Here is an 11,859-nt window from a genome sequence, read left to right on the forward strand (position 1 = left end):
CTTTACATGATGGGAGTGGCGGGGGGCTTCACTTTGGTCCTCAACTCCTGTCATTACAGTGAGTGACTACAGCCAGAGCACCCCAGACACCACGGAGAAGGTCACAAAGACCAAGAATTTCAAGACCAAAACGTTTCAAGAGAAGCAGCAGCAGCTTACAGTATGTGTTCTCCTTGATCCTTAGAGCTGTCTTCTTCAGCCTGTGCATCTAATGTTTTATTTTGAGATTGTTTAAATGGAAGAATACTTTTTCATTTTCTGTCCCCTTTTTTATAGCAGTGTGTTTTTACTTTATGGAGGCAAAACCTTTAAAATCTCTCAAGATTATTCACTGGAATTATTTTAAAGTTCTCCTCAGTCTCCTGAATCACCTGTTTCCTCTGGGGTCAGTTCTATCTGCTCATCTTTCTCTTTCTTGCTTTTGGTTTGTCTCGAACATGTGATGATCCTTGGTTGCTAGGTCATGTTGATAAACGAAGGGCTAGTTTGATTAGCACAGGTGCCCAGCTGGGTCTGTGGGCCTGAGGTCTCTGTGGGTGGAGGAGGGTCCTTGAAGTTGCCAGCATGGGAAGGCCTTTCCTCTGCTGATGAGCGCGGTAGTGGGAGTGCCGTGGCGGTTTCCACTCCTTCCTGGCTCTCCAAACCCGTGCCACGTCTGGGCTCTGCCCTTCGCCCTTCCCAGGCCCAGTGCTCCCAGGAGAAGCCTCTGTTAGGCCAATTGTGAACTGTATGGAAAATAGTATCAGGGTTTAAGCAGGGAGAGCGGAGAGGATGCCAGCCATCCCTGTGATTCATGGTAAAGCCCTTTAACAACACTCTGTGGATTCAGCCACACCCAACGCCCGCCCTCCTGCTGGGCTCCCTGGAGAGAACACACTCACATGTCTGGGGTCTGCAGCTGGGTTTCCTCTTGGCTTTGATTTCCCTGTCAGTCTGATTCCATCTGCTTTCAATCTTTGGGATTCTTCATTTCTGATCCATGCATGGTACCCTTTCCCGGTTTCCCTCAGCTGTTAGAGTCTTCGGCTGTGGCAGCGGGCTGGAGGTGGACACAGGGTCAGTTCCCCCCTCCAGCCCCACCACTTCAGTCACGCGGGGCCCCGGGGCCTCCCGGCAGGCACACGGGCACCCAGCCTGGTCGGGGGGCGGGGTGGGGGGAGGGAGGCGCGGTTCTCCGCAGGCAGGTGGTCACACTCGGGCTGATTTCGAACACCTTGTAAAGCATGCAGCGTAAACTTTAGGATTCACCTGGTTGCTTTTCCTCGAAATATTCATAATAAAACTGGTGTGTGGTTTCTGGGGTTTTACGAGGTTTCTCATTGCATCCCTGCCCTTAATAACATGAAAAAATGTCAGTGTGGTGTCCTTCCCCCAGGCAAGGCTTCAGAGACTGGCTAGATTTACATTAGATGTGTTTATCTATGCTGCTGGCCATTGAAGACCACATACACATACACACACACCCCACACACACATCACACACACACATACACGCTCGTGCTCACACTCACCTGTCCCTGGGACTCAGAACTTACCCTGGAGAGGAAACATTTGCCCTGAGGGTTGAGCCTGGACAAGTGGGGCATGACAGTAAAAAGATTTTGCGGCCGTGCAAACGACCACCTTCTGTGATCCTGCAGCCTGAAAACAGGCTTCTGCTGAAGGAAGTCGGACCAGCAGGGGAAGGAAGAGTGTCTGTGGTGGAGCAGCTACGCGATGAAGTAAGTGCAGCCCAAGAACACGCCTCCCTGAGGCGCTCAGCCAGGCCTGCCACCCCGTCTCTTTCAGATGGAAGTTTTGTTCGATATTGTGATAATCACAGTGCCGCTTAACTTAAAACCGTCTGGAAGTGGGCTAAACGGCTAGTCAAAAACTTTACGTTAATTGTTACCTGTTGCTAATTTTTAGAGCAAAGAAAATAGGCAGAAAAGCGCACAGGAGCCCAAATAAAGTGCAGGAAGGTGGACAGAATCCCTGGTCTGTGACCCAGTGTGACCATGATGTTTCCTAAAGAAGCAAGGTTGTCCATCCAGGTGGCTGGCCTCCCGCTGGGGGAGCAGAAACACAAGTTTTATCGCGCACATGACTTGGCAGCTCTGTCTTTGTAGGTTGGGTCTTGGGGTTCCTGCCTCTTTTGAGTTAAAGCAGTTTAGTTCCATCAAGGGTTTGTTATACTTACTAGGATGGCGAGCGGGTGCCGTTGAGCTTAGGCCTTGTGCAAGTTTGTCCTTTTCTACACGCGGCAGGGAGCAGATCCCAACTGCGGTGACAGCGAAGACCAGCCCGTTCTGAGCCCGGCGGTCACGAGCAAGCACCATGAAGGGATCCCGGTTCTCGTGCAGAGGGGAGCGGACGTGGACCAGCAGTGGGGCCCGTAGGTGAAACGTGAGGAAGGGCGAGTTGGGGGTGAGGTCGCAGCCAGCTGCTACTTGGGGGGGGTCCTCTGAGCAGGCAGTTTGCAGGCCCTGTTCAACCTGAACCACTTAGGAACCATTTCAACCCGTTCTGGCCTTAATGGGAGACTTAACTGCTTCTGTTTTCCAAATCTGGGTAAAACAAAGATGTTTTGTTTTTGTTTGTTTTTTTGCGGTACGCAGCCCTCTCACTGCTGTGGCCTCTCCCGTTGCGGAGCACAGGCTCTGGACGCGCAGGCTCAGCGGCCATGGCTCACGGGCCCAGCCGCTCCGCGGCATGTGGGATCCTCCTGGACCGGGGCACGAACCCATGTCCCCTGCATCGGCAGGCAGACTCTCAACCACTGCACCACCAGGGAAGCTCAAAACAAAGGTTTTTAAACGGACTGCTGGGTTGTCTAACTTTCAGTAGCTTTGATAAATGATGATCCATTTTGTTAACTCATTTATATTTGTGGGCCTGCAAATCCTTAGCCGTTGGGCGTTAAGCAGTGTTTTCATCATGATTTTCATCGTGATGGGAAATGTACCCGTGAAGTTACTGCCGAAAGAAAACCTTATCCGGTCGTCCGTGGATGCGAACAGCCCCGGGGAGAGGCGGTGCATGTGGGTTCACCGCTTCGTCTCCTGTTTCCACAGCTGGGAAGCGGGGTGACGAGATCCCCAGCCACGTGGGATGGTTTTGCTCCTTTCCCACCCTTGACCCCACCCAGCCTTGTGAGTCCACTGTTCTCTTGCAAATGACTCTGGGGACCTGGGGTGGACAGTGTTTTGAGTCCACGTCCTCGCTGTTAACTGCTTACATCCCGCTGACCAAGCTGTTGAACTGGAAGTCATCTGGGGGAATCGCAGGCCAACCACTCTGCCGCCCGCACTGTTACTGAGGCAGCTGGGGGCCCCGGTCTGTGAGTCGTGCTGCCGAGGATGGCAAGGAGCACAGGGGACAAAAGTTAAATAGCTTTGCTTCTGTTCTCCTCTGTTTCAAAATTTCCTCTAGCGTTTTTATTCAAAATATCTCTCTCTTAATTTTTCTATGTGCGGTTTTTAAAGTTTCTGCCCAGTAGGGCTCCTGTGTCAGTAGACACGACCCCCTTTTTATCAGTAGTTTAATTTTATAGCAGAGTGTTTGGCCTGTGGGTGTACACACTCGATGGCTGGAATTTACTTTCTCAAGTTCTCTTGGGGTTCACAGGCGTCATACCTTGTCAGCTTCGTCATTTACATTCCCACACTTATCATTATCAGTAGGAATAATGACACCTTGTTTTGTGTGAAGGTATACTTCATGTTTGGATAATTCAGATAAGGATTTTTTTATAGCATTTACATATAATGTTTGTGGTTGATACAAAAATCGCTTGAGTACATTTTGAGTTGTTGCTTGAGTGTGATGAGTCCTGGCTTTATGAAGAGTCCGGCTAACAGGATGAACCTAACTCTGGACGTGGAACAGGCAACCTGTCTCTTTTTGGTGTTCCTCAGTTCCCATTGTTGCTTCATTACCATTCTGTAAACTGACATCTATCCACATGTGATCTCCTTGCGTTTCTGCTAAGTCTAACGCCGTGGTTATATGGTCTAGCTGAATGGTGTGTAATAGCCCTTTGTCGCTCCCCCTGCATTGTCATGGTTACTGTTAGCAGAACACAGCTCACGTGGGGTCAGGGAGGGGCGGGTTCAGAAAGCAGGTGTTTCCACTGAGAACCGATTCTGCTGAGTGTGGCTTATATTTGTTAGTTCACAGTGTTTGGGCCTGGGTCCACCCGGCCTCTGCCCCACAGCTGGACCTCTGTAGACCCGGGAACATGACCTCAAGGCTCCACTGTCTACAGCTCTTCAGGCACAAGCCATCTGGCGATCTGACTTTCCTGTAAAAGAGGCTCCGTGACTTGTCCTTTGCAAACAAGGATTAACATTCTCTTCTCACCCTGAGCCTGTTTAGCTAATGGTGAGAGGCAGCCCAGGTGGTCTCCATACAGGTAACTTCTGTCCAGCAGCTTGGCCGGTAGCAGAAAGCCCTTCCCTAGGGTTTCTGGTTCCCATGTTTGTGTCTTTCTTACCAGAATAAACTCATACTCAGCAGAAAGGGGATGGCTGAGGAGAAATACACATCTTCCACCAAAGCTGACACCTCTTACCAGCAGACTTCAGAAACACGGATTCAAAAAGTCTTGTGAGGAGAGGGACACAGAGAGATGCTGTTTGCTTTTGGACAGTAGCTGCCCTTCTTCACTGGCAGTTTCAAATATCGAGCCTCTGAGCTCTACCCCAGCAGGCAAGTGAGGAAAATGCAGCCATCAATTTACTTAGAGGTTCACCTGTGGAGTTTTATTCTAGGTAATTCAGGATTTACAAAGAGAGAGTGTACCTTAATTCACCGTGATACTTAGATTGGAGTAAACAGTCTGAGTTGCTTGTGCATTAGTAGAAAAGTGTCTTTATGATACAAATTCACAGAGCACCACAGTGTACTTGCTGTGCCAACCGCGTTCTGGAATGTCTGCCGTGACAATGACAAGCTCCTCGGAGGAGGAGACTCACAGCATGGGGTTCTGATGGCAGGACGCGCTCCGTCTCGTGCCCTTGCCGTGTTGCAGTTAACTTGTTTGGGGAGCTAGGTACACAGCTAAGAGTTGGCAGAGTCATGATTCATCATCTTCCAAAACCAAACTGTGGTTACGCAGGAAACCACCAACCCAGAAAATCTAGCCATCAGAGATCCCCGCCCCCAGCCCCATTATTGAGTAAATAGAACACTGCACTCTGCTCCCAGCCTGGGGAGAGTTGTGAAGACAGAAGGTCTTGAGTCCACCTAGGAGATGCCGCAACCCTGTGAATATATCTGAGTTCAAATGGTAAATGCGTGATGAAGCCCCAGGAACTTGAGGGGGTGAAGTGACAGTGAAGCCTTATTTATGCCACTGGGGAGGCAGGAAAGATGAAAGCTGAGGAGGAGATTGGTGTCTGGTGTGACTGAGACCTCCGTGGTCAGACCCCCGTAGCACACTGTGTACCCCTCCACCCTGAATTTACAGCCAGGTCCTCTGAGCTCCCCGAGAGAGGAACAAGCACTGTGTCACAGGTGACCAGGTGGCCCTGGCACATCTGGGGGCACCAGGCTGGCACTCACACATGTGCTGAGTAGATGAACAAATAATTCAAGTGACTTAGAGCCCAGGAGAGGTCATCTGAAAGACCTCGTGGGAAATGTACACTTTGAATGTGACCACTGGGAATTGTGCTAAAGGAGGGGAAAGTGGAGTCTTCTGTGGTGACAGGGGACAGTTTGGAGGCAGGAGAGAGCAAAATGTGGAGAAAATGAACACATTCCTCTTGCTAGGTCTTCTCATCTGTAAAATGGGGATAATCGGACTCGGGTCATAGAGTTAGTGGAGGATGAAATGAGATCGTTTGTAGTGCCCGGAGCCTGATGCGTGGACTTTAATGGTGAAGCTGCGATTATGAAAAAAGAGGATTATCAGGATTTGAGTGGAAAGTGTCCACTGCGCGATGATTGACACAGGATATGGGGATGGGTGAGTTGGCTCTGGGAGAAGAGCCACGTGGGGCTTAAATAACAGAAGCCCTGGGTGAAAGGTGTTACAACTGGATTTAAGTTCTAAGTTCTATTTCTGTTAACAGATGTCACCAAGCCTTCCCAAGTCCAAGTTTTCACATTAAGGAAAGGGCATGTGTATTTTTTTAATGCACCAAACTAAGAAGATGAACTTGATAAATGCTTCTCATACTTTAATGTGTATGTAAATCAGCCAGGGATCTTGTGAAAATGCACATTTGGTAGGTCTGGGTGGGGCCAGGCCTGAGATCCAGCCTCTCTAGCAAGCTCTCAGGAGATGCCAGTGGTCCAGGTGCCACAGTCTGAGTAGCGAGGGTCCAGAAACCGTTCTTACACTGAGACGTTAAGCATCATCCCAGCATGGTCCGTGGTAAGGAGTGACCTCACAGTGCTGTTGGACACAGGACTGTCCCCCGTGCCTGACCACTCAGTTATGTTGATCTGATCAAACTAATAACAATAATGTCACCACCCACAACAACAATGTGAAGGGTGATCCCCAAATCTTAGTTGCTTGCAGGAACTGTTTGTATCAAACCAAAGGCAGATCTTTGGAAAGTCATGGAAATTCTGTCATAAGGCACGTGGCCTTGCCGCTTTCACTTACTGCCTCTGGAGAAATAGGAGGAGAAACTAACCAATCATTCCACTCAGATTTAGTTGGCACCAGGAGCCTTGGCCAAATAAGTTAGCTGAAATTACATGAATGATAAGATCTAAACTTAGACAAGGTCTAAGACCATTAGGGTGTTTGGACACTTAGAGTTCTGCTGCAACACAAAACCGGTGAAAGTGCTAAGTTTCTCATTTACTTTGGAAAGTGGAAAGCCTTCTCATTACCTGGTCAGTTCTGGAGCCCGAATCAGGCAGAGGATTACCCTCCCACAGGTGGATGCAGAGTTCTTAGTTATGTTTTCCTGCAATTCACATGGGTTTCAATCTTGGAGGCAATACTCCTTCCCTAAATTTGTTTGTCTATTCATTCTTTTCATTGATGTATTCATTTTACTAGTGGTTTCTGAGCACCTACTGTGTGCTGGTCAGCATTCTAGGTGACAGAGATACAGCAGTGATGAAGACATCACTTCCCTTCCCTCATGGGGCTTGCAGTTTAGTGGAGGAGACAGGCAATAAACAAGTAAACAAATGAATGAGTAATTTCAGAGCATGATAAGTGCTACAAAGAAAATAAAGCCAGGTAAGAGAATCGAGTGTGGTGTGGTCAGGAAAGGCCCCCACCCCCATCCCCCAGGACCAGAGACTCCCAGAATTAGTCTGGGACAGACTTGATTTAGGTACAGAGCAGTATGGGGAGGTTTAGTCACCAGTTTCATTATTCATTTCTGGCCTAGTCGTACTGATGTCGCCTTATTTATGGCTAGTCTGCCAGAAAGATTTCTTAACTTGTGTATGTTTATTGAAACTATTCATACGCACCAAATCACTTTTTAATTGTATCGAAGTAAGACGTGGACATGATTGAAAAATCAAATTCTGTGGAAGGGCCTGGCGGTCCTCTGCCGCCCTCACCTCTTCACCCCCAGTCCTCGTCTCCAAGGACAACTACATGTAAATGTCTTAAAGTTCTCCCGAGAGTCACCTATATCTCTGTCACTGAACAATGCACTTAAACCGACCACTCGTGATTTAGCTTAGACAGTAGCTGCTGATTCTTGCTGTCATAGGGGATGACTTTGCTTGCTGACCGGACCTTCATGTTTTGATCATTCTGTTCTGGTTTTTGTTCTTTATTAATTACGGTTAAAATATAAATGACATGCCTAAACTCCTGTATTTCAATCGTCATCTTTCAATGATGTCAGTGGTGTCTCTTGATTCACCTGGATGTAAGTGCTTATAAATGTATATTAGTGCTCTCTACCTTAACCTCTACCTTTCCTTCCCCTTCCATCTCACAACTTCTATTAGTATATGCTTACTTTTTACAACACTAATCACAGCTATATTTACTTGTGTTAACACAATGAAGACATCTATTCTTCATCCATAGGTTGATTGCAATAGTTAAAAAGCATGAAGGGCAATTGCATTATAATAGCTACATAAATATTGTTCATTGGTATACTCTGATTATATTTTCTTGTTTGTAGATTCAAGAAAACAACACTTAGGCCACTCAAAGTAAAATTTTCTTACCAGAAATGTCAAGTAGATTCTCCTTACACACCATAAATTATTCAAAATCAGGTCACATTTCATTTCCTTTCATAAACCATGAACAACTTGTGTGTTTTTGTGTGTGACTTTGATTTTCCTGGACTTTCTGATTGCCTTTGTTTTTTTCTGGTTTGAAAAAGAACATGCCTTCACCACATCCATAATCTTACCTGGTTTCTTACTTTTTCAGTGCTTTTTTTCTTAGAGACTTTCCTCTTGGAGTATACTTCCTACTCGGATTTTGTCTGACAGCCCTCTGGCCCTGCTGCACAGTGGTCATCATGGGATTTCTTTTCACTGGAATCCACCTATAGTTATTGTTCACATTTTCCTCTTTCTTGGTTTTGACCCTTGTCAGGCTAGAGTGTGGCCTTAGGTAACTTCTTCAGAAAGGGTATGTAGAAAAAAACTTTTGAGACCTTGAATATCAAAAATGACTTTCTTTTCTCTTCACTCTTGACTACTAATACCTTGATATTAATTTCTGTGTTCAAAATAATCAAGCCTTGCTCTCGTGAGTTCTAGCACCCAGCATAGCCCATGAAAATGCTACAGCAAGTTCTTATTCATTTCTGACCTGTTTGTTCCTTCTGGAAGCATGTATTCCTGATGTTCTGAAATTTCATAGGGGTATTTTTTTGATGTGCTGTTGTTCATTCATCCACTTGGCCCTTTCAGTCTGAAAAGTCATGTATTTCTTCAGCTCAGGGAAATTTTATCTCTTTGGTATTTTCTCCCCTCCATTTTTTTCGATTCTCTCTTTCTAGAATTCCTATTAGTTAGGTGGTGGACCACTCGAATTGACCCCCTCTGTCTGTCTTTTTAATTTTTTCCCCCATATTTTTCATTTCCCTTTTTCTCTCTGTTTTAAGAGATTTTCTTGACCCTCCTGCTGAATACTTTTTCTTTCAACAGTCATATTTTTACTTTCTAAGAGCTCCTTTTTGTTTTGACTGTTTCTTCTTCATAGCCTTTTGTTTTTGTCTGATATTGTCTTCAGTCATTTTTAATTTCTTACATTTGTATTTGATTTTTCTTTGATGCTGCAGATTTTTCTCAGATGTGTGTGACCCTTTGTCATCCGTCCATGTTTGAGAATGCGGAATGGGCTAGATGAGTGGGAATTCTGTGTGTATGACAGGAGCTTATCATCTGGGGTGGGGGTGGGGTGGGTTGTGGGTGTATGAAGCTGCTCTCAGGCTGGGACAAGTGGAAAGCTTCCCTCTGGGCATGGACGTGGCCAGAGGCTCCGTTTATCTCTTTCAGGAAAGAGGCCACCATCCTTTTTCTCTATTGGGATAAATGTATGGCAGCAGGTACATCTGCAGGTGCAGGGGACAGGGTGGGGGTGTCGAGGGAAAGATCAGGGCCAGGAGAATGCAGACCTCCAGATGCTCATCTCATCTCTGTCTTCAGCCACGACTCCTGCCTCCATCACTCCTGCCACCTCTGGGCAGGAGCCTTTCATGAACTCCAGAATGCAGGTAGCACCCCATCCTCCACTGCAGCATCCACTGCTCACTCACTGGGCCAGAGCTGACCAGGCAAGGTAGAGACAGTCTGGCAGATCGCAAAATATGCTGTCTGACCTCTCGGGCCTGCCCTCTGGGTTCTAAGATGGGTGTTTATTTTCATATCACACAAGCCAAACTCACTGAAGCCAAGGTCATTGTCCCTACACAAGGATGGGAGCCATAGTCCTGAGAGGTTATTGTCATACAGACAGTGCCCAAAGGGCCAAGCCAAGGGTGAGACCGTGTCTAATGCGTTCCATGAACTCTTGGAGGAAATATACTAACATAGTATTTATTAGCATTTGCTAAATTGACTACAAACCATATCCTTGTGGGGTTTCTCACTTTAAAAAATGAATATGTGTATAGCTTTTCACTTTCTATCTGATATGAAAGCTTACCCTCCAAATCCTCCAAGGAAAGGAGCAGAGAGGGCAGAGTCAAGAGATTTTCCTGGGTTAGTTAAATAGGTCATGGGTGAAACCAAGGCCCCTTTGGTCACCTGCTCCTTCTCCAGTTTCTCGAGGATGCGAACCAAGGATTTAGCCAGGGATTTTTTCCCATCCAAACAGACTCCAAAATACAGCTCTTCATGGAGCAGCTGTGCTGGGCCTGGCAGGAAGGGAGTGCATTGCTGCCTTACTGGGGTATGTTCCTTGGCCTCCGAGGGACACTGATGGCCACAGTGATCCCCCTGTTGGCCTGTGAGGATTTCAGAGGGTCCTGGTTCCTGAACAGCTGACCCAGTAATGGAGCCACAATCCCCCCATGGCTCCCAGGGCACTAAGGGCTTTTAAAAACACGATGAAAACGTTGCCCCCTTAAACCCACTTGGTTGTGGGTCGTTGATGCAATGGGAACCCACGGCCGGGATTGGCACTGGACGTGTGAGATCACAGCGCCCCTCAGGTCTCAGGGTAGAGCTGCCCTTGAGGGCTGGTCACGGTGGCCTCTTGGGGGAAGTTTGGGACGGGGGCCAGGAGCTCCCAGACTGGCCTCCAAGGCAGGGAAGGTTCGGAGACCTGAGTCCGTCCGCTCACCCCCATTTCCTTCGCAGATGCAACGCAAGCGTTCAGAAGAAGAACGCGAGAGAGCAGACGGCGTATGACCTGGGCCTGGAAACTGGGGATGACCCCGTCATCTCGCTCTTTGCTGCTAAGCTCAGCCTGGATGACCGTTAGCCCTGAGGGCCCCGCAGGCTTCCTTTAAAGAAACCATCCGGCTCTGGCTGTGCTTCGTTCTCTTCCTTCTGAAATGCGTATTTGAGGTTTGAAAACTGAGCTCGAGAGGCACTCATAAGCTTTTCAAAGTTCTGTGACAGTATAAGCCCCCAACACCCCATGAGTGTTTCCCCAAATGCCCTGGAGAGATGAATGTAGTGTATGCTCTCAGGGGTGCATTGCTGCTTGTCTTAGAATTTGCTCTTTAATTTTATTTCTCAGTAGATAACATTACACACGGTTCTAAGCCAAAAGGTATAAAATGTTGTGACGTCTCCCTCTCGTCCCTGCCCCACGACCACCCACGTCCCCTCCACAGAGGACATCCGTGTCCGTCGTGTCTTTCCAGAAGTAGTGTAGGATTATATAAGCAAATGTATGTAGTATGTGTACGTGTTCATACAGAGGACACGTAAAATATAAGTAGAGGTAACACATATATTCTGTCCCCTTGTCTAAGACAAATGGGGGAAGCCACGTACTGTTCTGCATGTCGTTTGCTTAATATATCTAGTAAGTGGTTCCAAATTAGTGCATAAAGATTGAGCTTAGTAGAATTTTTCCTTATTAAGCTAAACTCATCAATATTCCTGTTGTTATGGCTTGTTCTTTGGTTGACACGTAAGCTTCGAATAAACCAATTGCAGGAATGTGTAATTTTGACTCATTTCTTTTTTTCAGGTCGTCATTTCAATCTTTGGGTGCTAATGCTGCAGTAGGAGTCCCTAAATTGTTTCTGTTAACATTTGTAAACAGGATATTTGTTAATTTAGAATAATTAACTCACGACAATAAGTAATAGACTCTGCTGGCATCACTGCCTACACTTTATTTCCCCAGGGTGGGTGACTGTCTGCAGGCGGACAGGTGCAGAGTGGGACCCAAGCCCTAGTGGGGTTGGGCGGTGCCAACCCTGGCTTCCCAGGTAGATGCCTGGCCTGGCGGCCTGCAGAAGG

General features: G+C 47.3%; 1 protein-coding gene across 10 annotated transcripts in view; it reads left to right on the top strand.

Annotated features, from left to right (window-relative positions):
* DZANK1 (double zinc ribbon and ankyrin repeat domains 1) overlaps positions 1-11,525 on the top strand; it is a 73,325-nt gene extending 61,800 nt beyond the window's left edge. For 6 of the 10 annotated variants that reach the window (XM_079943774.1, XM_079943771.1, XM_079943769.1 and 3 more), the window contains exons 16-19: positions 60-160; positions 1,641-1,721; positions 2,247-2,374; positions 10,741-11,525. In XM_079943774.1, the coding sequence (XP_079799900.1) occupies positions 60-160; positions 1,641-1,721; positions 2,247-2,374; positions 10,741-10,864 (434 nt within the window). In that variant the 3' untranslated portion in view covers positions 10,865-11,525. Of the gene's footprint in view, positions 1-59; positions 161-1,640; positions 1,722-2,246; positions 2,379-10,255; positions 10,331-10,740 lie in introns of all 10 variants that reach the window. The other 4 variants (XM_079943770.1, XM_079943776.1, XM_079943777.1 and 1 more) reach the window with 4 other exon arrangements.
* The last annotated feature ends 334 nt before the right edge of the window (positions 11,526-11,859 follow it).

Source organism: Stenella coeruleoalba, assembly GCF_951394435.1.
Source record: "Stenella coeruleoalba genome assembly, chromosome: 15".
Classification (NCBI taxonomy): domain Eukaryota; kingdom Metazoa; phylum Chordata; class Mammalia; order Artiodactyla; family Delphinidae; genus Stenella; species Stenella coeruleoalba.